The 24,668-nt window shown below is 40.1% G+C and overlaps 4 protein-coding genes across 4 annotated transcripts; all 4 read right to left on the bottom strand.

The window, feature by feature from the left end:
- Positions 1 to 1,583: 1,583 nt before the first annotated feature.
- LOC105910187 (polyserase-2-like) lies at positions 1,584 to 10,856 on the bottom strand. Its single transcript, XM_042703363.1, has 10 exons — positions 10,793 to 10,856; positions 10,352 to 10,514; positions 5,368 to 5,574; positions 4,954 to 5,225; positions 4,595 to 4,749; positions 4,186 to 4,489; positions 3,092 to 3,290; positions 2,602 to 2,870; positions 2,086 to 2,231; positions 1,584 to 1,874 (listed from the first exon to the last, which is right to left on the bottom strand). Exons 1-10 carry the CDS (start codon positions 10,854 to 10,856, stop codon positions 1,584 to 1,586), a joined length of 2,070 nt encoding a protein of 689 aa, XP_042559297.1.
- A 2,787-nt stretch (positions 10,857 to 13,643) lies between these two features.
- Positions 13,644 to 15,765, bottom strand: LOC105910189 (serine protease 27-like). Its single transcript, XM_031561548.1, has 5 exons — positions 15,690 to 15,765; positions 15,234 to 15,432; positions 14,703 to 14,971; positions 14,170 to 14,315; positions 13,644 to 14,026 (listed from the first exon to the last, which is right to left on the bottom strand). Exons 1-5 carry the CDS (start codon positions 15,763 to 15,765, stop codon positions 13,736 to 13,738), a joined length of 981 nt encoding a protein of 326 aa, XP_031417408.1. The 3' UTR covers positions 13,644 to 13,735.
- On the bottom strand, positions 15,725 to 17,273 carry LOC116218788 (chymotrypsin-like protease CTRL-1). Its single transcript, XM_031561547.2, has 5 exons — positions 17,237 to 17,273; positions 16,995 to 17,163; positions 16,591 to 16,859; positions 16,225 to 16,376; positions 15,725 to 16,108 (listed from the first exon to the last, which is right to left on the bottom strand). The coding sequence occupies exons 1-5, from the start codon at positions 17,271 to 17,273 to the stop codon at positions 15,776 to 15,778; spliced, it is 960 nt and encodes a 319-aa protein (XP_031417407.1). The 3' UTR covers positions 15,725 to 15,775.
- Positions 17,274 to 21,154: 3,881 nt separating this feature from the next.
- On the bottom strand, positions 21,155 to 24,622 carry gnptg (N-acetylglucosamine-1-phosphate transferase subunit gamma). Its single transcript, XM_012838897.3, has 10 exons — positions 24,478 to 24,622; positions 24,236 to 24,290; positions 23,800 to 23,922; positions 23,592 to 23,675; positions 22,892 to 22,985; positions 22,673 to 22,787; positions 22,474 to 22,556; positions 22,265 to 22,387; positions 22,104 to 22,185; positions 21,155 to 21,956 (listed from the first exon to the last, which is right to left on the bottom strand). Exons 1-10 carry the CDS (start codon positions 24,527 to 24,529, stop codon positions 21,871 to 21,873), a joined length of 897 nt encoding a protein of 298 aa, XP_012694351.2. The 5' UTR covers positions 24,530 to 24,622; the 3' UTR covers positions 21,155 to 21,870.
- Between the last annotated feature and the right edge of the window lie 46 nt (positions 24,623 to 24,668).

The raw sequence follows: 24,668 nt of genomic DNA, 5'->3' as shown, positions 1-24,668 counted from the left end.
GATGTAACAGCCATCCATTTCAACAGAATCAGACATTGTACTCCTAATCCAGAATGTTTGGCCCTATGTTAGGACAAGGATCTCCATCGAATCAGACAAGAGAGAGGAGGAAAAAAGAGAGGAGGAGATGGGTCACTTCTGATGTGGGATTTGATCCAGTCTTCATAACGGGATACCCTGGTGTAGACTCCAGGAAACTTAGGTTGAGCACAGCCAATCCCATAACTTACCACCCCAGACTGGATCCACACAGAGTCCTGTATGTGCACCATTGGACCACCTGAGTCACCCTATTGAAAGAAATGAAAAATGTATAAACATGGCTGTTTTTGTCAACGTGATCTGCTGGTTTAGGACAAAACAGCTCAACTCAAGACAGAAATTGTCTTGTTTAATTGTTGACCAGTTGATTTATAACAGTAATCTTGATGCAAATAAGTGGGTGGTGTGAGATTAAATATTTAAAAAATGATGAATAATGAAATCCAGGACAACAGTCAAGACGGTGCTAAGCTAATTAGCATTTTGCAGACTAGCGCTCAGTTTTATGATATTGATGACATCAAATGCATCATTCACATATCATTAAAGTGCCAGTTTAAATAATGATAGACATTTTAACAATCATTGTTAGAATGTATCAAGAAATGTCACCTCCTTCTCTGATGTTTCCCCAGCCAGTGACCCAGTAGCTTAACATGTCATCTGATAAGCCTGTTTAGACTGTAAATATTAGGCACTTCCTGGAAACTACATAGACACTGGTCAGTTTATAGGAATCTTGTGGTAAAATTAAAGCAATTAAATTGTGCACCTATATTAAGCATCAAATCCATCCATCCATAAAATGTGAATGGATGAGTGTAAAACGCTGGATAGGCCTAATAATGTCAGACAGTGTTTCCTTATGTGTCCACAATAAAAACAGAACCAGTTGTTAGATGTGGCTTGCAAACATTATTACTGATTTTATTTCCCATGCTTATTTTAATCGCGTAAAATGCATTCTTCAAATCCAGACCTTGCGTGGTGACTTGACAATGAGAGCTAATAATAAATTGTAAACAATAATTCATGAATAATTTCACTTAGTTTATTTATTTTTTACAGTTGCTAAAAATGAAAATCATTTAGTGATCTGTGTTTATATGACAAAGCTGATGTCTTGGGCAAACTTTGTTTTTACAGAATAATAGATTACCAAAGTCTGGTCTGTGCTAGAAAGTGAAAGCCCATATGCAACTGTTGTTGCTTTGTTGAAAATGTTCTGCCTCATTTACAGTATCTGTCCTCACTCTAGTTATGAGAAATGTCAATATTGTTTTTCTAAAATACAGATTTAAGTCTTTGTCAGGAATGAACTTTAAGTCCAGGCTGTAATTGTGCTTCTTAGTTAGTTAGTCTGCGATGACCAACTATTGCCTCTTTTTATTGTTGTATGTTTTACCAGAAATATTACAGGAGAATATTACAGTTAAAGTAAATTCACAACAAATTCACAACCATCCATTTCAACAGAATCAGACATTGTACTCATAATCCAGAATGTTTGGCCTTGTGTTAGGACAAGGATCTCTATCCAATCAGACAAGAGAGAGGAGGAAAAAAGAGAGGAGGAGATGCAGGAAGACTGAGCATGTGACGGTGTTGCCACTGGCTGTGGGGGAAACTGGAAGCAGTGGAGTAGTGGTGAAGACCTGGACGAAGCCTGGTGGGTCACTCCTGATGTAGGATTTGATCCAGTCTTCATAACGGGATACCCTGGCGTAGACTCCAGGTAACTTAGGTCGAGCACAGCCAATCCCAAAACTAACCACCCCAGACTGGACCCATGCAGAGTCCTGTTTGTGCACCATTGGACCACCTGAGTCACCCTGTTGAAAGAAATGAAAAATGTGTAAACATGGCCGTTTTTGTACATCTCTGTGCTGGTTTGGGAGAAAACAACACAACTCAAGATTGTAATTGTCTTTTCCAATTGTTGACCAGTTGATTTAGAACAGTAATGTTGATGCAAATATGTGGGTGGTGTGAGATTAAATATTTAAAAATGGATAAATAATGTTGAAAGAAATCCAGATATACCTGGCAAGAGTCTTTCCCTCCTTCAGGAAGGCCAGCGCATATCATGTTTTCTGTAATTCTTGTAAATGTTAAGAGCTCATCACACTCTTTGTTGTCAACCACAGGAACCGCCACTTCCTGAAGAACCCCTGGGTATGGAAGGGACTCTGAAAGCAGAGAGTGGAATGAAGAGCAGAGATAAGGACAGCAGATGCTGTAAGTTATTCTGGAGACTAGCGCTTAGTTTCATGAGATTGATGACATGAAATGCATCATTCGCATATTATTAGAGCGTGATTTTAAATAATGATCGATGAGACATTTTTACAATCATGGTTAGAATGCATGTTATTTTTTAGTCTTTCCATTTCCATGTCACATGTTTCTAGCAGTTGTTTCTTCTGTTCAGAGTTCTTGGACATTTTCCACTGGAAATCCATTAGCCCATTTGTTGGCTCTTGGCTCTTGGTTAGCAGAAGTGTTAATCAAAAGCATACCTATTTTAAGTATAATTAATAGTTGATCAAGAAATGTCACCTCCTTCTCTGATGTTTCCCCAGCCAGTGAGCCAGCTTTCTGTGCCCTGGTGAAAGATGCTGCCGCTGGCTGCCAGACAGACGGGTCTAATGTAGTTGGTGAAGGGGACAGCGCTGGTCAGCCTGAGCAAAGCCATGTCATTCTCATTTGTGGAAGCATCATACTTAGGATGTAGAATTATCTCAGCCAAGGTGCTAGACTCTTCATTTGGGTTCGGACCGTCCATAGATTGTCGACCCAGACGGATGGTCCACCCGCTTGTGTCAGCACTGTTGGGGAATAGATCAACAGAGAAAAGTGTGGGTGGTAGGAGAAGAAGATGAAGCGAAAAGGCCTTCTCGTACACATTTTACTGTGGGCGCACTTCGCCGCTACAAAATACATACCCACTGTAGTCTAGAGCATGTTTAGAACCAGAAATGATAAGTTGGGCAGGCTCAAGGATCATGTTTAGAAATATTGCCAGAGATAAGAATCTTTTGCCACTTACCTGCCAAAGCAGTGAGCAGCAGACAGCACCCACTCCTTGTTGATGAGGGAACCTCCACACACGTGACCATATAGTCTCTCGAGGCTGACCTGCCATGGCCAGCTCCCTGCAGAGGCATCCTGTCCTCCAACTATTCTGCTACTGAGAGGAGCTGTGCCACAAACTAGAGACAACACAGTAAACTTTACTGAAGCATCGCCTAAAAATGCTAAATGTTGACACCTCTAAGATCTGTTCATCATGTCTCGTCGTCTCTTTATTAGCGAAATACAAAGTGACATTTCCTTAATTAAAAAATGGTCTGAGAGCAGGTATTTTTTCCAGGTTGCATAATTGTACTGAGGAAATGTTATACTTTATATTTTGGCCAGTTTCAAGTGCAACAGAGACAGATTGTTGTAGTCAAGCAGAATTGTGAAAGCTGGAGAGGTAAACTTAAGTGGTTCACAAAAAAATTGCTGAGGCATTTCATCCAACAATTTCATCCTAGTTGTGTTGCACCCTGTAGCTGCATCCACCATGATGACTATATTAGATCTGGTTTACTTTATAAGGTAGAGTAGGGGTTTTCAACTGGTTTTGTCCCCAGGGACCACCATTCTGACTAGAAAGTAATTTGCGGCTGACTGATGTGCCTTCGTGCGCGTGCGTGTTTGTAACCGCCGCCGCCACGCCTATTCTGCCTAGCACACATATTCTGCCTATAACACTAAAATATGTGAAATTATCAGGGTATATCACTAACCGCCGCCACCACGGCCCCTCCCCCTGCACACATATTCCGCCTGTAGCACTTGTCAGTGTAATTTCTTCGCTGAATATGGGTCTACATAACATCAGTATATTTCAGGCAATGCGACTTGGCTATTCAGACTATGTAGATTGACATATTTTTCTTATTTTAGATATTTTTTACGATATTCAAGAGTAATCTGGAAATGTATTGAAATATCAAAGCGAATTTATAAAAATAAAAAAGTCAATGGTGAACTGATCAACATAGGCTCATGTCGCGGACCTCCTGCAATGCCGTCGCAGACCACCAGGGGGCCGCGGACCCCCAGTTGAAAACCCCTGATGTAAAGTAACTGCACAGCACAGAGAGTTTAGATTAAAAGTAGATGGAAGGTTATTCGAATATTTCCACTTACTGTCTTTACTGTTCTGATTGATGTTGCAGGTGAAATCATTGTCTGTGTCCGTGCCATTGGAGGTGAATTTCACAAAGCCAAGACCTGGTCCATCTCCCACTTCCGTCACGATCCAAGTCTGGAATGCAGACACACGGGCATAGACGTCTGGGGCTGTACCAGTGCCACATGGCACCCCAAAGTTGGTAACACCAGCCTGCACCCACACGGAGCCTTGTTTGCACTGCAGGGGACCTCCAGAATCTCCCTGGAAGGATGGGTCAAGGGGTCAACGGCGAGGTGTTCAGTTTTTTTCTACTTGACAAACACATCAACATGCCTCTTTTTATAGTTTTGTAAATAGTTGCCTTACATGACAGACAGCTTTTCCCTCCTTCCCTCCAGCACAGATCATAGTGGGCTGAATGACGTCACCCAAATAAGTGTTCTTAACCTTGCAGGCACACTCTTTGTTCCCCACTACTTGAAGCTCCACTTCCTGCAGTGTCTGAGGAGATGGAAGGGGCTCTGGCAGAAGAGATAAATCAAACAAAATGTAACTGTTACATTTTTGCTTTTTATCTTCATGTAAAATGCTAATTGAATAGCTTTAAAACCTCCAAAGATTTATACCATAAATGCTTTCATGAAGTGTTGACATGCAAATAATATCTCTCTTGTACACAAGTATAATTTCAGAGTTATATACTGTATGTCAAAATGGAATAGTACCCCCAAGGTTCACAGAGCCCCAGCCAGTAGCCCAGCAGGTGGTGGCGTTGTGGAAAGTGCTAGTGTTGGATGGCAGGCAGGCGGGTCTGATATATGCGGTGAAAGTGACCGGCTCACTCAGCTTCATTAGAGCAATGTCATTATCAAATGGCTTATTTTCGTAGTCAGGATGAGTCATGATTGACTGGACAGAACACTTGACTTCATTAGGGTTGGCAGTGATATTCTGGGTCTGCCTGCCCAGGTAAACAGTGTACAAGGTGGGATCACGTCTGAAATATGCAAACCCACATAATGGTTATGTGCATCTCAAATCCACATTCTATCCTTAACACATATGAAAGACAATGAGTCTAAATAAGGTTAATGAAATGCTATGCTATTACAGTATGCAGTATGCAGGCTTGTGTTTACCTTCTCAAGCAGTGGGCGGCAGTTAGCACCCACTGGTTGTTGATGAGAGTCCCTCCACAATTGTGTTTTCCTACATCAGAATGGATACTAACCTGCCAGGGCCAATTGCCAGAAGGGGCGCCCTCTCCACCCACAATCCGGCTGTTCAGAGGGGCTTGCCCACAATCTGACGGAGAGGTGGAATGTGACAAGAGACGAGACAATAAACTTTACTGAAGCATCGCCTAAAATGCTAAATGTTGACACCTGTCTCTTTACCTCTTTATTATCGCTTTAAAATACAAAGTGACAATTCCTTAATTAAAAAAATTGTTTCAGAACAGGTATATATTCCAGGTTGCAGAAATTCAGTGATAATCTTTTTACTTCCTTACAAAACTGATTAACTGTGACATTACTTCATATTGCAACATGAAGGTCATATATACAGACGTGAACAAAATTGTTGGTACCCTTCCGCTAAAGGAAGAAAAAGCCACAATGGTCACTGAAGTAACTTGAAACTGACAAAAGTAATAATAAATACAAATGTACTGAAAATTAACTAATGAATATCAGACATTGCTTTTGAATTGTGGTTCAACAGAATAATTTAAAAAAATAAACGAATCAAACTGGCCTGGACAAAAATGATGGTAACCCTAGAAAAGATTGAAAATAATTTGACCATAGGGACATGTTAAACTAAGGTGTGTCCTTTAATTAGTATGACAGGTGTCTTCAAACTTGTAATCAGTCAGTCTGCATTTTTAAAGGGTGAAAAGTAGTCACTGTGGTGTTTGGTATCAGGATGTGTATCACACTGAACATGGACCACAGAAAGCTAAGGACAGAGTTGTTTCAGGAGATTAGAAAGAAAATTATAGACAAGCATGTTAAAGGTAAAGGCTATAAGACCATCTCCAAGCAGCTTGATATTCCTGTGACTACAGTTGCACATATTATTCAGAAGTTTAAGGTCCAGGGGACTGTAGCCAACCTCCCTGGATGTGGCTGCAAGAGGAAAATTGATGACAAATTGAAGAGACGGATAATACGAATGGTAACCAAAGAGCCCAGAACAACTTCCAACGAGATTAGAGGTGAACTCCAAGGTCAAGGTACATCAGTGTCAGATCGCACCATACGTCGCTGTTTGAGCCAAAGTCGACCGAGGAGGACACCACTGTTGGTTGAAAGCAAATCATACAAAAGCGAGACTGGAATTTGCCAAAATGCATATTGACAAGCCACAGGGCTTCTGGGAGAATGTCCTTTGGAAAGATGAGACAAAACTGGAGCTTGTCAGTTTCAAGTTATTTCAGTGACCATTGTGGGTTTTTCTTTCTTTAACGGAAGGGTACCAACAATTTTGTCCACGTCTGTATATACCCACAATCCGGCTGTTCAGAGGGGCTTGCCCACAATCTGACGGAGAGGTCAAATGTGTGGTTAATGTTCAACTGCATTAAGTCAGTGAAGTCCTTTTTTTCTTCCTTACAAGAAACTTAATGATTCACTTCGTGAAACTTCTTCATATTGCAACATGAAGGTCAGATATAAATATGCCACTTATTTGGTGCTATAATGTGTTACTTTCAGCCAAAACAATACTTTCCCTGATGTCTCTTCAGGTGTAATATAGTGCTTGCATTGCCCTGGGTTATCCCACTGAAGGTTTCCTATATGGATGTGCGTGTATACAGTGTATACAGTACTGATAATACACATATTAACTGTTCAGTTATAGAGTTCTGCGTTCATTGTGTGATGTGCATAACAGAATTATTACAAGTTCTTTGTGAATTCAAAAGCTTTGTCTTAAATGTGCTGCTTTGAATGATCAGTGGAAATGAAATAAGAATATATCTTACTGTCTGCAGTAGTTATTGTCCCTGTAGTGTCAGAGGTGGTGGCTGTTGTTGTGGGTCTTACATCAGGAGTGGTACTCCCATTCCCTGGACTAGTTATGGTTTCACCGGTAGCAAGGGTGACACCTTGAGATGTGTAGAGCAGAATTAAACACATAATCAAATGACAGAGATGGAAAGTATGTAAGGATTGTTCTGTGTTTATAACGTGTAATATTTCTGGCAGAATCACATCTGTGGATAACCTTTACCAACCCCACTCTCACGTCGTGTCATATTGTTGAAATATACACACTGTCTTTCAAGTTATTTTAGTACGTTTTCAAGAGATGTTTGAAGGTAGAACAAAATATGTCACTCAGCTGGGCACATACACTGTATACATATTTAAATACACACACACCTACACAATATACAGTATTCAGATTGTAAAAAGTTCTAAAATCCTGTTTTCATTTTGTCATCATGGGATATTGAGTGTAGATTGATGAGGAAAATTGAATTTAAATGAATTAAAACATAACAAAATGTGAAAAGGTTAAGGGGTCTGAATACTTTCTGAATGCACTTTATATAATGTATTTACATACTCAAACACATGCAAACACACACACACACTTTACCAGGACTAGTGACATGTGTGGCATTTTCAATGCGGGGAAAGCCTAGAGATCTAGAGATAAAATGCTATTACACAAACACAATGAAATATCGGTGTAGATGTCGGTATGTTTCAGAGAGCCTAACTTGAACTTGTGAGTGTTTGACATCAAACACGCATTCATTAATACACACACAATGGAGAGACAAATAGAATATTGGGAATGGGGTAGGGCCAATAGTTTAGATCTGTGTGCTTTACCTTCCCTTCTGAAATATTGACCTAGCCACACAACTATTATGGTGTGCTAATATGCATGAACAATGGCATGGATCACATGTTTAGTGTGGTCTGTGATGTAATTAAATGACTTAAGAGAGACGTCAGTTGAGCCACAGAACAGTGGTAGGACACAGTTTGGAAATCTGGTGGACAACCACAACCCCAGAGTTCTGACAGTTGTCTCATATAAAGTTAAGCTCGCTGTTCTACATGCAGATAATATTTTAAAACTCTACACTGTTAAAGGACAGATAAAACAAATGATATAAGGCGAATATGCCTGTCATGGAAAGTGTGCTTCATGCGCTTTAGTAAAAACAATGAACTGGAAGTATCCTTTTAGTTTCCTGTTCTTTTCCTTCTCTATCTCATGCTACATCCCATGGTAGCACATATTTGTGTCAGCAACATTTAAGCAGATGTATTGAAAATGTGTGTCCCATTTTCCTGATAATGCCTGTCTTATGTTGGTACATGTCATGTCACATGTAGGACGGCCTTTACAGATCTCGGGTACAACAAGTGGTGCGTGTTGCGGCTGTCACCAGCCAGTTATGTGTTCCTGCTGCTCAGGATCTATGGTTGGGCAATTGTTATATTGAGTAGGTTGTTGGCTATGAGTACTTGCATGTGACAGGCAGGATTAGCCGCTGTGGGAAGTCCCCCACCAATAGCACAAGGAATTTAACATCTTTTCCTATGAATAACAAATTAAAATATCTGTTGCGTCAAAACTACTCATCCAGCACTTATTTTTTTCATTATGTGAGTTAAATCTCAAACAAGCTAAGCCAAGCCAAACCTAGGGAGAATAATGATTAATGTATGTAACATCATTTGATGTAGATCAATAGAGTTATTTCAAAACTTAAATATCACAATTTCTTGAAGGCATTATCTACTGAGTAGGTCAAAGTTCTCTTGGATTTAAATTGTCCAATTGCTTCCAAAATTCATTTGAAAAGCTGACAAACTGTGCTGCATTTGAATTCTCTTCACATATCTCTGTACAGATATCTGCCTTATAGCATTATACTGACTAGATGACTCTCGCTGTATATCTGCATAATATCTGCGTAGATCACTCAGTAGTACACACCTGCGATAACATCTATTCCCAAAATCAAAGTTTAAGGCATGAGAATGAGACACTCACAGTTGAAAGTCGGTATGACCAACACAATGAGGATCCATGTTCTTGATGCGTCCATGGCAGAACAGCGATAGAGTTGGAGTATTATGTTGTTCTTTTCTATCTATATACTTTGGCCTCACCTATATTTTTCAACGTCATTGACATTTTTTGTTCATTAACCATCAATTCAATCTTTGAATGCAGTACAAATATGGACAATAACTTGGGAAATTTAAGGTCAACTATTTATTTGTATTGGTTGGGCAAGAACCCTTTACATGAACAGTCCAATGTCAGTGTGATTACATAAAATACAGCATCTTGGAAAATATTACCATGTTCCCAGATCTACATCCATACAAGCAACATTCTTCATGTTGTTGAACTTTTCCCTCATTATCAATGGGGTCCAATGTTCAGTTAAAATCTGGTTGGTGTCTATAGTTAGATATTAAGCTAACTCACCCTATCATAATGACACATATTCATGACATAAGCTTATTAATTAATAATATTTCCTGATGAAAGATCACACACTTTTCTATGTACATAGGCATTTCTTCTGCGACATTTGTAGCCCGTTTTTTGCTTTTTAGCTTGAATAGACGGTTTCTCTTTAAATTGTTATATTTTATATTTTTTGTTTAAAACTTGTTTAAAATGTGTAAATAACTATGCTAAAATGAGAGGCAAAGGTATACAAATATTAAAAGTGATGGGAACACAGTGGTTTACACCCCATCCCAGAATATCCATTCATCATTTAAACAGAAACACAAAAACTAAGGGAACCATTTTTTCTTTTCTTAACTCTCTTAAAATATAGAGTGAGAATGGAAATTGTATGGAATGACCATCAGTAAACACATATTATTTAGGTACATCACACTACTATTAGTATTATGTTTAACATTTCTATAAGGTTATGGTTATGGTTATGGTTATGGTTATAGTATAGTAGTTTGTCCAAAGCGACTTACAAAGCATTAAAAAACATATAAAAAAACATTTTGGTATGTATGGTAAACACTGCCAGAGATAACCATCTTTTGCTTAATAGGATCGATAAAAGCAGCAGCAAAGGCACACTACAAGAAAGATGCTGTGGCCACTTACCTGCTGAAGCAGTGAGCAGCAGACAGCACCCACTCCTTGTTGATGAGGGAACCTCCACACACGTGACCATATGGTCTCTGGAGGCTGACCTGCCATGGCCAGCTCCTTGCAGAGGCATCCTGTCCTCCAACTATCCTGCTACTGAGAGGAGCTGTGCCACAAACTAGAGACAACACAGTAAACTTTACTGAAGCATCGCCTAAAAATGCTAAATGTTGACACCTCTAAGATCTGTTCATCATCTGTCACGAGTTGGGACATTTGTTGGCCTCTAGATGCCGCCAAAGGACTCCATTTGCTTTGTGTTTTGTTGTCCATGTGTTTATTTCCTGACCTTTCACCTTTTGTGTTTACTTCCTGCCTTTGTTTGTTTTTTCCTGCATTTTCTGTTCCCGCCTGCTTGTCAGTGAGTCACATGACCAATTTCCCTTGTATTTATACCTCGCCCTTTGTCAAACTCATCACTGAGTCTTAAGCCCTGAAAGAAAGACTCCCCCGGATCCATGGACCCAGCAGATGCATCAGCTGCGAATTACTCCACGACCGAGGTAGAGTCTTGCAAACTCGCCCCCCGGTCCATTGGTCTATTTAAGGTGGTCCAGAGGATCAACCCAGTGTCCTACCTGCTCCAGTTGCTCTATTCCCTAAGGATCCACCCCACCTTTGATGTCTCCTTGTTGTGACCGCTGCTCTCTTCGCCCCTGCCTGCTGCCCCCAAAGTTTCCCCCACTCTCTAAATCATCTGGAGCCAACCCACGTTCACAGTTCAGGGCTATATCAGATCTGAGGGTGTCTTAGATCTGGTTTACTTTATTATGTAGAGTAACTGCACAGCACAGAAAGTTTAACTTAAAAGATGGAGGGTTTTTGAATATTTGCACTTATTGCCTGTACTGTTCTGTATGATGTTGCAGGTGAAATCATTGTCTGTATTGTCAATATTTTACCACTGATGTCTCTTCAGGTGTAATATAGTGCTTGCATTGCACTGGGTTTTCCCACTGATGGTGTCCTATATATGGATGTGTGTGCACTGGCAGTCTAAAGGAGCTGTTTATTATATTTTAGTGATATAAAGATACATATCCAATATGGTTGAATTCTAAGGAGAGAAAAAACAAAGCACAATGAGAGTACTGCTCTGTCAAATGGACGTGTCTGAAAGTTGTGTGGTTATAATGGCATTCCGGGTTCCATAGGGTTCCACTCTATGCGCTGCTGTCTACTGTTGGTGGATTTTCTAATACCACAGATAGGTGGAGAATATTAGATTTTAAATTAGAAGATGTTAACATGGAGAAGAATTCTGATCTTCAATCCTGAATTGCAACTCCTTCATAAGTATACAGCGGTTAGTCCCTGCTTGATGTGCATAAGGGATTATTACAACTTCATAGTTAATTCAAAAGATTTGTCTTAAGGATTTGAATGATTTGTGTGCTTTTCGTGCTTTGTATAACTTACTGTCTGCCGTAGTTATTGTCCCTGTAGTGTCAGAGGTGGTGGCTGTTGTTGTGGGTCTTACATCAGGAGTGGTACTTCCATTCCGAGTACTAGTTATGGTTTTATCGTTTTCAAGATGTTTGAAGGTAGAACTAACGATGTCACTCAGCTGGACACATACAGTACATTGTATATATATTTAAATACTCACACAAACATACCTACTCAATATACAGTACAGTCAGAAAATGAGTGTAGATTGATGAGGAAAATTTAACTGAGGCTGCAACATAACAAAAAATGAAAAAGTGAAGGGACTGCATATAATGTATTTACATATTCACACTCATGCAAACACACACATACATGCATCCAACTTTACATACTCACAATCATACGAACATTCACATACATGCATACCGGTATACAGTACATCTACATACTCACACTCATACAAACACACACATACATGCATATAACTTTACATACTGACAATCTCACAAACCCACACATACGACTTGACATCACTGTCAGTTGAGGCATAGAGCAGTGGTAGGGCACAGTCAAAGTCACAATGTGATAGAAATAAAAAATTAAAATTCCACCATCAAAATATAGAACAGTCCAAGATATATATATACAAAAGCGGTTTAATAACCCCAGGTAAGTCAGGGAAAGCATCCAACCTTACAGAGACTTGGCAACTTGTGATACGAGGTGGCAGACTCAAAAACTCAGCAAAGACTGAACAATTGTAATATGAATTCCTCTGTGACACGGTGTGAATGTAATTGTCCAGAATCTAGGCTATAATCAACCTAAAGCTATAATGATGTAAAGCTGTATTCCCCTCTGACGCATTATAAAACAGCCACACAGTTACGTAATTACCATTTACACAAATGATTGCAGCCACAGTGTACATGGATCCTGCCATCACAGCCATGCAGAGAGAAATCAATGGTGGAAAATATATCTTAAGTCCTTTTTGGAGCCTGCGCAGTTACTTGCTGCTCAATCCAGCCCCTCAGTGAATCACATAGCATCTCCTGCAGTGTAAAGTACATTTAACATGTCATCTGATAGGCCTGTTTAGACTGTAAATATTAGGCACTTCCTGGAAACTACGTAGACACTGGTCAGTTTAAAGTAATCTTGTGGTGAAATTAAAGCAATTCAATTTTGCACCTGTATTTAGCATCAAATCCATCCATCCATAAAATGTGAATGGATGAGTGTAAAACGCTGGATAGGCCTAATAATGTCAGAGAGTGTTGTATGTTTCCTTATGTGTCCACAAAAAAGCAGAACAAGTTCATAGAAGTAGCATTTTAAGTTTATTGCAGTTTTTTTCTCATACTTATTTTACAAACTTCCGATACATTCTTCAAATCCAGACCTTTCATGGTTACTTGTCGATGAGAGCTAATTATTTCAACAATAATTCAGTAATAATTCCACTTAGTATATGTATTTTTGCAGTTGCTAAACATGCAAGAATAATTTAGTGATCTGTGTCTATATGACAAGGCCGATGTCTTGGGCAACTGAAACCACATGTTTTAATGCAAACTTTTTTTTACAGTATAAACGATTACCAAAGTCTGGTACATGCTAGAAAGTGAGCCCCTATGAAGCTGTTGTTGCTTTGTTATGGGTTCATTTTTGTCTGCCTCATTTAGCAGTATTTTTCCTCACTTCTGTTATGGAAAAATGTCAATATTCTTTTCATAAAATACAGAGTCTTTGTCAGGACTGAACTTTGAGTCCAGACTGTAACTGTGCTTCTTAGTTAGTTAGTATGCGATGACCAAGCATTGCCCCTTTTTATTGATGTATGTAAGGACAATATTACAGTTAGAGTAAATTAATTGTAAAAAGAAAAGACGAATGTCACAACCATCCATTTAAACAGAATCAGACATTATACTCCATATCCAATCAGACAAGAGAGAGGAGGAAAAAAGAGAGGAGGAGATGCAGGCAGACTGAGCATGTGACGGTGTTCCCACTGGCTGTGGGGGAAACTGGAGGCAGTGGAGTAGTGGTGATGACCCGGACGAAGCCCGGTGGGTCACTTCTGATGTAGGATTTGATCCAGTCTTCATAACTGGATACCCTGGCGTAGACTCCAGGTAACTTAGGTCGAGCACAGCCAATCCCAAAACTAACCACCCCAGACTGGACCCATGCAGAATCCTGTTTGTGCACCATTGGACCACCTGAGTCACCCTGTTGAAAGAAATAAAAAATGTGTTTTTTTTTCAATTGTTGACCAGTTGATTTACAACAGTAATATTGATGCAAATATGTGGGTGGTGTGAGGTTAAATATTTAAAAATGGATAAATGATGTTGAAAGAAATCCAGATGTACCTGGCAAGAGTCTTTCCCTCCTTCAGGAAGGCCAGCGCAAAGCATGTTGTCTGTAATTCTTGTAAATGTTAAGAGCTCATCACACTCTTTGTTGTCAACCACAGGAACCTCCACTTCCTGAAGAGCCCTTGGGTATGGAAGGGACTCTGAGAGCAGAGAGTGGAATGAAGAGCAGAGAAGAGGACAGCAGTCAAGATGGTGCTAAGCTAATTTGCATTTTGCAGGCTAGTGTTTAATTTTATGAGATTGATAACATCGAATGCATCATTCATATATTATTACAATGCGAGTTTAAATAATGATCAAGACATTTTTACAATCATGGTAACAATGCATGTTATTTTTTAGTCTTTCCATTTCCATTCACATGTAACATGTTGCCTAGCAGTTTCTTCTGTTCAGAGTTCTTGGACATTTTCCATTGGAAATCCATGATGAGCCCATTTGTTGGCTCTTGGCTCTCGGTGAGCAGAAGTGTTAATCAAAAGCGTACCTATTTTATGTATAATTAATAGTTGATCAAGAAATGTCACCTCCTTCTCTGATGTTTCCCCAGCCAGTGACCCAGCTGTCTGTGCCCTGGTGAAAGATGCTGCCGCTGGCTGCCAGACAGACGGGTCTAATGTAGTTGGTGAAGGAGACAGCGCTGCTCAGCCTGAGCAAAGCCATGTCATTCTCGTTTGTGGAAGCATCATACTTAGGATGTAGAATTATCTCAGCCACGGTTGTAGACATTTCATTTGGGTTCTGACCGTACATAGACTGTCGACCCAGACGGATGGTCCACCCGCTTGTGTCAGCACTGATGGGGAATAGATAAACAGAGAAAAGTGTGGATGGTAGGAGAAGAAGAAAGTAAAAAGTCTTCTTGTACAAATTTGACTGTGGACTCACTTCTCCGCTACCAAATGCATACTCACTCTGGAACATGTTTGGGACCATAAATGATAAGTTGGGCAGGCTCAAGGACCATGTTTAGAAACACTGCCAGAGATAACTATCTTTTGCTAAATACGGTGGACTAGCAGAAGGTGGACTAGCAGAAAGATGCTGTGGCCACTTACCTGCTGAAGCAGTGAGCAGCAGACAGCACCCACTCCTTGTTGATGAGGGAACCTCCACACACGTGACCATATGGTCTCTCGAGGCTGACCTGCCATGGCCAGTTCCCTGCAGAGGCATCCTGTCCTCCAACTATCCTGCTACTGAGAGGAGCTGTGCCACAAACTAGAGACAACACAGTAAACTTTACTGACACATCGCCTAAAAATGCTGAATATTGACACCTCTAAGATCTGTTCATCATGTCTCTTCTTTATCTTTATTATCGCTTTGAAATACAAAGTGAGAATTCCTTAATTAAAAAATGGTCTGAGCGCAGGTATATGTTCCAGGTTGTATAATTGTACTGAGGAAATCTTTATAATGTTATACTTTATATTTAAGGCAGTTTCAAGTGCAACAGAGAGAGATCAAGCAGAAGTGTGAAATCTGGAGAGGTAAACAAGAAAGTGGTTCACAAGAAAAGTACTGCTGAGGCATTTCATCCAACAATTTCCCCCTAGTTGTGTTGCACTCTTTAGTTGCATCCAGCATTATAACTATATTAGATCTGGTTTACTTTATTATGTAGAGTAACTGCACAGCACAGAGAGTTTAGATCAAAAGTAGATGGAAGGTTATTTGAAAATGTCCACTTACTATCTTTTGTGATGTTGCAGGTGAAATCATTATCTGTGTCCATGCCATTGGAGGTGTATTTCACAAAGCCAAGACCTGGTCCATCTCCCACTTCCTTCATGATCCAAGTCTGGAATGCAGACACACGGGCATAGACGTCTGGGGCTTTACCAGTGGCACATGGGACCACAAAGTTGGTAATACCAGCCTGCACCCACACGGAGCCTTGTTTGCACTGCAGGGGACCTCCAGAATCTCCCTGGAAGGAGGGGTCAAGAGGTCAGAAGAGAGATGTTCAGTTTTCTATTTGACAAACACATCAACAATCAGCACACCTCATGCCTCTTTTTATAGCTTTGTAAATAGTTGCCTTACCTGACAAACAGCTTTTCCCACCTTCCCTCCAGCACAGATCATAGTGGGCTGAATGACACCAGCCAAAATAGTTTCAAACTTGCAGGCACACTCTTTGTTCCCCACTACCTGAAGCTTCACTTCCTGAAGTGTCTGAGGATATGGAAGGGACTCTGGCAGAAGAGATAAATCAAACAAAATGTAACTGTCATCTTTTTGCCTTTTATCTTCATGTAAAATGCTTTTTCTTAACATTAATTTAATAGCTGTAAAAAACTACAAAAATGTAAACCATAAATGCTTGTATGAAGTCTTCACATGCAAATAATATCTCACTTGTACACAGGTATAATTTCAGAGTTAGTTTATGTTCAAATTGAATAGTACCTCCAACGCCCACATTTCCCCAGCCAGTAGCCCAGCAGGTGGTGGCATTGTGGAAAGTGCTCATGTTGGATGACAGGCAGGCGGGTCTGATATAGTCGGTGAAAGTGACCGGCTCACTCAGCTTCAAAAGAGCAATGTCATTAGCAAATGGCTTATTCAAGTAGTCAGGATGAATGATGATTGACTGGACAGAACGCCTGACTTCATTGGGGTTGGCAAGGGTATACTGGGTCTGCCTGCCCAGGTAGATTGTGTACAAGGCAGCTGAGCTGAAATATGCAAACGCAGATAAGGGTTATATACAGCTCAAATCCACATTCTATCCTTAACACATATGAATGATAATGAGTCTAAATAAGGTTCATATCATGCTATGCTATTACAGTATGCAGGCTTGTGTTTACCTCTCAATGCAGTGGGCAGCAGTTAGCACCCACTGGTTGTTGATGAGAGTCCCTCCACAGATGTGTTGTCCTAAGATGTCATAATGGATGCTAACCTGCCAGGGCCAATTGCCAGAAGGGGCGCCCTCTCCACCCACAATCCGGCTGTTCAGAGGGGCTTGCCCACAATCTGACGGAGAGATAGAATGTGTGGTTAATGTTCAACTGCATTAAGTCAGTGAAGTCCCTTTTTTCTTCCTTACAAGAAACGTAATGATTCACTTTGTGAAATTTCTTCATATTACAACATGAAGGTCAGATATAAATATGCCACTTATTTGGTGCTATAATGTGTTACTTTCAGCCAAAGCAATATTTTTTACACTGATGTCTCTTCAGGTGTTATATAGTGCTTGCATTGCACTGGGTTATCCCACTGAAGGTGTCCTATATATGGGTGTGTGTGCACTGGCAGTCTAAAGAAGCTGGTTATTATATTTTAGTGATATTAAGATACAATTTCAATATGGTTGAATTCTAAGGAGGAAACACAAACCAAAATGAGAGTACTCCTCTGTCAAATGGACGTGTCTGAAAGTTGTGTGGAATGTGTATGGGTTCCATAGGGTTTCACTCTATGCTCTGCAACAATACAGCAGTTAGTCTCTGCCCAGTGAATGCAGTGTCTAAAACACATTATTAGTGAATGTGCAGCATGAATGATATGTGATTTAGTGTATACAGTAATACACATATTAACTGTTCAGTTATATAGTTCTGCGTTCATTTGTGTGATGTGCATAAGGGATTATTACAAGTTTATTGTGAATTCAAAAGCTTTGTCTTAAATGTGCTGCTTTGAATGATCAGTGGAAATTTAATAGGAATATAACTTACTCTCTGCAGTAGTTATTGTCCCTGTGGTGTCAGAGGTGGTGGCTGTTGTTGTGGGTCTTACATCAGGAGTCGTACTTCCTTTCCCAGTACTGGTTATGGTTTCACTGGTAGCAAGGGTGACACCTGGAGATGTGTAGAGCAGAATTAAACACATAATCAACTAACAGAGATGAAAAGGATGTAAGGATTGATCTGTGTTTATAATTTGTTATAACAAGTTTTTGTAGCACGTTTTCAAGAGATGGTTTTTCGGGATGATTTTAGCATAAGGCTGCAACATAACAAAATGTGAAAAAGTTAATGGGTCTGAATACTTTCTGAGCACACTTTATATAATGTATTTACATACTCGCACTCTTACAAACACACTCATACAACTTTACATACTCATACAAACACACACATATACTTTACCAGGACTGGTGATGTTTTCATTTGGGGCAGTGGTTGCATTTTCAATCCGGGGAAAGCCTACAGATAAAATGTACAGTAATTACACAAACACAATGAAATATCGGTGTAGATGTCTGTGTGTTTCAGAAAACCTAACTTGAACTTGTGAACGTTTGACATTAAACACGCATTCATTATATATCAACACACACACAGTGAAGAGACAAATAGAATATTGGGCTCATCTGTGTGCTTTACCTTCCCTTCTGAAATATTTACCTAGCCACACAACTATTATGATGTGCTAATATACATGACCAATGGCATGGATCACGTGTTTAGTGTGGTCTGTGATGTAATTAAAGGACTTAAAAGAGACGTCCTCATAATGTGTAATTGTCATAGAGAGTTGACTGATGAGGATCAAACCCAGGTCTCCTGCTTGTCAGCTGAGAACTCTGTCAGTTGAGCCATAGAGCAGTGGTAGGACACAGTCACAGTCACAATGTGATCAAAATGATCAAAGTCCAAAAAGAACAGTAAAAAATATCAAGAAAAACAGTTTAATAACCCCAGGGAAGTCAGGGAAACCTCAAACTTTACAGAGAAGTGGAAACAGACTCAAAAACTCTGCAAAGACGCCACACAACTAAGCAAGGCACTGGTGGAAACAACGCCCCAAAACAACACCCAGGTGAGGTCAACAAAGTTGGGAGTAAATAAAAAAAAATCTGACAGTAATTTCAAAAATATTTGTGTTAGCAACATTTAAGCAGATGTATTGAAAATGTGTGTCCCATTATCTTGATGATGCCTGTCTAATGTTGGTACATGTCATGTCAACCCCAAATGGCATTTGTATGCTTTTGTGTCCTGTCCTGTATAGCATTATACTGACTAGATGAGGGTCCAGTGGATGTATAACATGTAACAGATATACAGAACATTTTCATACAGGCACCCATTACACATTTACCATTCAATTCACAGAAAAACGACTCTCTCTGTTTATCTGCGTGAGTCAGTAGTACACACCTGCGATAACATCTATTCCCAAAATCAAAGTTTAAGGCATGAGAATGAGACACTTACAGTTAAAAGTCGGTATGACCAACACAATGAGGATCCATGTTCTTGATGCGTCCATGGCAGACCAGCGATAGAGTTGGAGTAATCTGTTGTTCTTTTCAATCTATATACTTTGGCCTCACCTATATGTGTCAACGTCAGTGACATAGCCGTTTTTGTTCATTAACCATCCGTCCAGTCTTAGAATGCAAATATGGACAATAACTTGGTAAGTCAAAGGTTAACTACTTATTTGTATTGGTGTGGCATGAATCATATACATGTCAGTGTGATTACATAAAATACAGCATCTTGGAAAATATTACCATGTTCCCAGATCTACACACAAGCAACATTCTTCATGTTGTTGAACTTTTCCCTCATTGTCAGTGTCCAATGTTCAGGTAAAATCTGGTTGGTGTCTATATTTAGATATTAAGCTAACTCACCCTATTATAATGATACATATTCATGACATAAGATTATTAATTAATAATATTTCCTGATGATTTTATATTTAATTTATTTTATAAAGATTTTATATGTTTCGTTTAAAATGAAATGTGTCAATAACCATGCTAAAATAAGAGGCAACGCCGGTATACAAATATTAAATTTGACATGGATTATATTAAATTATGACAATGGAAATTAACTAATTAGACAGATGATAGATTAAAAGGTGAGTTTTTAAGCATTTGTCAAATATACCAAGGCTGTCACTGGAAAGGACAGCGCAAGGTCATTCCACCACCGAGGCGGATCCCAGCAAGTGGGTTTCTATTGTATGGTGTTGTTCTGCCGTCCAGTACAACACAACATACCTGTCCTGTTGCCTACATTTTTGTGGACTTTGTCACACCTGGGTAAAATTGCGTTGAAATATAGGGGAAATAGTTGTTTTTCCATTTATACTGACTCGTTCGCCTGAAAGTTCAACTAGTTATTTGCAACTAAAAAAATCTTGCACCACATAAACAAATACAATTTTATTTTTCATTTTAAGGGCATTTATATTTTGCAAGTACAAACCAGGAATTTTGTATGCTTCCCACAAAGGACATTTAGAACTGAAATCTGCATAATTAGATTTTTGAGGTATCCTATAATTTCACATCTTGGATTCACTTTTCAGGAAGTATATAGTAACATTACCACTGAAGGATGACAATTGACAACCAAAGGTTAGGACTAGTTGGCAGGTATGTTATGGATGGTTTACTGACTGTTGATTTTCTGAAATTGGCAATCAGTGAATACTCCACTCCATCCATCCCAGTCATTATGCTTGCAGGTCTGTGCCATATGAACTAAACATTTCCCCAGGATCCTGCTTTCACAAGATGTGGGCGAGAGAGAGAAAGAGTTGGAGAAATTGCTATAGCCATACAGTGCGCATTATAAAATGTCACCACAGAAGCAAGGTGTAAGATATTGGAAGGTTTCACATACTAGGCCATACCAATTGATCTCTACCCTTACTCTCAGCCACACCAGGGGTATGGAGCCAGGCCTATTAGACTTGATTCTTGCCTTTTGTCTCAGCCAAAACAAGATTGTTGGAGCTGGGTCTATTAGCATTTAGCCCTGCCTGGCATTCAGACCTTTCATATCTAGGTAAACCCCATACTGTCCCCTCCCTTACACACCCTCACCTTGAACTAGACCCCCTCAGACACACCCCTCCCCTTCCTTATGACAAATAAGGTCTTTCCTATCACCATGTACGCATACACCTTCACACAGATCGCGTGAGGACCTTTTGACCACATTCTCTTCCCCCACGGAAAGAGTGACACATTTATATCAAATACACCCAAAAATCAGAGACCCCCACAAATTTTATTAAAACACTACAAAGTGCATTTGAGATATCAATTCTATCTGGCCTTCCTCCTATATAAAATATACAACATGGAAGAACATAGACAGAAAAAAAATGGCTAGGTAAAATTATATGAAGAAATATGTTCATTAAAACAGGCTCTTTATTAATTCACGATAAAACACTCTTCTGTACATACTCTTGTATGGTACTGTCATGGCAATTAATGGACCATTGAACTCTCCTTTCACTGACCACATGTGATCCTTATTACACACCACTGGCTCTTTAAAAAAAATACCCACAGGGTCCTAGTCAATGTAAATGGGTTGGTTCATGATCAATGTCAATTTTTACATTTTTTTAAATAAAAAAGGAATCAAACGTAGATTCCCAGTACAGAGCCAGAGATGTCAGACGTTTTAGAGGTCACTTCAAGTAGGTTCTATCTGAATGTAGCTGAAGACTGAAGAATAAGGAGTACTGAAATACTTCTTCCTGTCCACTGCCTGCCTGGCTCTGAAAACTGGTCAGTGCGGACACTTTCACTTTCCAGTGTTCCCCAACTTGTGCAGTCTTTCAACATTGTTAGCTAGTGAATCCTCGGTTGGTTAAGATGCCTGCATCAAGTGAGGTCAACCAGCAGAATTATTATCTGGGGTCATGTTTGCACAACTGGGCACTGTGGGTGAAGGCTGCCGGCTGCCTGTGAAATCATAGCAGATCAGCAATAAGGCCTGTATCACCACGGAGACGCTGCCCTTCCTGTACAGCAACAGTCACCGGTGCTTTGGGTCTGACTAAAATATATGGGGAAAGGCAGAGTGGGAGAAGAAACATGATAGGGCATAAGTTTACAGAAGTAGCATAAGTCTACAGAATGGTTTCAGCTGATGTGTTAACTTATGCAAGACAAATATTATGGTGTGTGTGTGTGTGTAGTTTACCAGGGCTCAGATCATAGGGAATGTTGTGTTGTGACAGAAGAGCGCGTAGTCTTTCAATTTCAGCATTTTTCTTCTCAATGTCCTGTCAACACAAGCATACAAACATTTGAGGCATACAAACATTTATAACTGTCTCTTTAAGTTAACCCCCATACACAGACCTGTCTGCACTGATCCATTGTCTGCTGGGCCTTCTGGGTGCGTTCTGGCTCCTCTGGTTTCGGCTGGGAGCGCTTCAGGAAACCCGCCTCCTCGAACAGGTCCCGCAGCAGCTTACTGTAACCCTACTCAAACAGACAGAAATACTGTTGAAGCGGAAAAAAAGACAAATCTGGGTGATGGTATCTGTGTTTTGTTTAATATGTACTACCTGATCGGTGATGAGACCGTCGTATCGAGCCTGTTCAGCCTCATCCCACTCCTTCTGCAGCTTCTCACCGAGTGTAGGGTAAACTACCGGCACATATTTGCGCAGTGATGTGGATGCAATACATATAAGGTACATACATACATACAATGTTATTTTCTGTTTTGAACTGTTTTGAGAAATCTCTAATTTCTGTGCTTACCCAGGAGGGAGTGTTGGTGGCAAACTAATGGTGTCTCAAATGTTACGGAATAAACACAGGTTTGGGGCTCCGACACCCCTGCTAGTTTACTGCTGTTTCCACAAGCCAGAAGCACCTGGACACACACACACACACACACACACACACAAGTGTCAAACACCCAAGAAAAAAACCCAGGTAAAAGGAGTGCCATGACGTGCAATAAAACACACACTCCACCTTGGTTTGTCTGTTCTTGTTCCCACATGGGTCTCCCTCTCTCATCCACATGCCAGTAAAAGAGTTATTCTGAATCTCCCACTCCTGCCAGATCCTACACACACATGGAATGGACAGATCAATGAGCCATCAGATTATTGGGTTAAATATAAGATACAGGCCTTGTGTTTTTGGGGAGCAATCTGGCTGTTTCTGCTCAGGGGGGAAAAACCCACACAGTTCCATATTCAACTTTAACACAAAACTTGTTTTTCCACCTTACATCACATCAAACATACCTAGATTTCTGGATACTGGATAGCTCGACTGTCTACTTCTACCCTGTTTTTACAGCAGTATGATACAATCAGCGGTGCAGATGGGATTTTTGAACTGGGGGGGACCCTAACATCGCCTAATCAGCTGTGCAGAGTTATTAACTGATGATTGTCGCCTTACGTAGGGAGAGTGGTGGGGACGGATCGGGGTCACTATGAATCTGGGGGGGACCCCCCGTCCCCCCCGTCCCCAGTGCTATCTGCGCCCCTGGATACAATGCTGTTAACTTTAAAACTGTCAGGTTTCAATTGTTGATACTATAATATAAACTATGGTTTGAATAATGATTAATGATTAGATAGGTTAGGTGTTTCAACAATGTGTTGCTGTTGTTTGATGTTTGTGTATCATTACCTTGCGCCACTGTTTTATGGTTACTCACCCCAGGATTCCACTGTAGGCGTTCCACCTGAATGTCTGTTCATGCTGGGTTATATTATGGAATGGGCAGAACTCATATTTATACCTGTGAGCAAACAACACTATTTTAACACTGCCACACCTTTAGAATGTATACACACAAAGCCACACACACACACTAAACCGCACTTGTTTCAATAGCTTGCACTGCAATCATGGTCAGTACTCACGTGGATTCGATGTAACTGAAGCACTTTCCTGCCAGATGATGTAGGTGGGGGGGTCCTATTACAGGGGAAGGGTTGGTCCTAGCCTGTAGCCTTGTACCCTGGGCCAGGAAGTGATTGTTTAGCCTGAAAGAAAAGACCTGAACATCATTTACAGTGTATATGACCTGTTAGCTATATTCATATATTTAATATCCACTCCATGCTGTCTGCTCCCAGCACCGTAAACACGATCAGACGATGCATATAAACTTGATGATCTATGAACTTACTAGGATACAATTATTAAAGATTTAACCTTTAAGTCATCAATCGATCACCAATCAGTAATAACCTTACATTCCAGACGGCAAACAGCCCATCAATTTAGACTTTGTTAAAGTTATTTATCTGACAGATACTCAGGTACGTCTAAAGCTGAAATGTGGCAGTCACTTACCCAAAAGTATTGGGCTCCTCCACTATTTTCATCTTCCCTGAAAACGCGACATCCACTGAAAATCAAACAGAGAAATCTGGAAACTATAATCGGGACTTCTGTGAAGTAAGAAAACCGTGAATGTGGCCATCGTGAAGCGTAACCTACACAAGGTGGTTAATGGAAGTTCTTATTTACTTGAGCCAGTGGTACAACTCAACCTAGCCGTTGTATTACATGAAACAAAAAAATGTGACACTCACCCAGTACAATCAGACATAGCAAGTGGAAATATCGCCCACATATATGACACATTATGCATTTATTGTCTTCTAAACACTGAGCAGTACATCCTTATTTTAACGTAAGAGCCATGTTTGTGCTGCCTGAACACGTGATTTAGTCAGCTGACACACCGAACGATTTGTACAATTTTAATGTAATATCATTAACA

The sequence above is a fragment of the Clupea harengus genome, chromosome 23, assembly GCF_900700415.2.
Source record: "Clupea harengus chromosome 23, Ch_v2.0.2, whole genome shotgun sequence".
In the NCBI taxonomy this organism is placed as follows: domain Eukaryota; kingdom Metazoa; phylum Chordata; class Actinopteri; order Clupeiformes; family Clupeidae; genus Clupea; species Clupea harengus.
The sequence above is the reverse complement of the archived record's forward strand: the minus strand, read 5'-3'. Positions and strand labels throughout refer to the sequence as shown.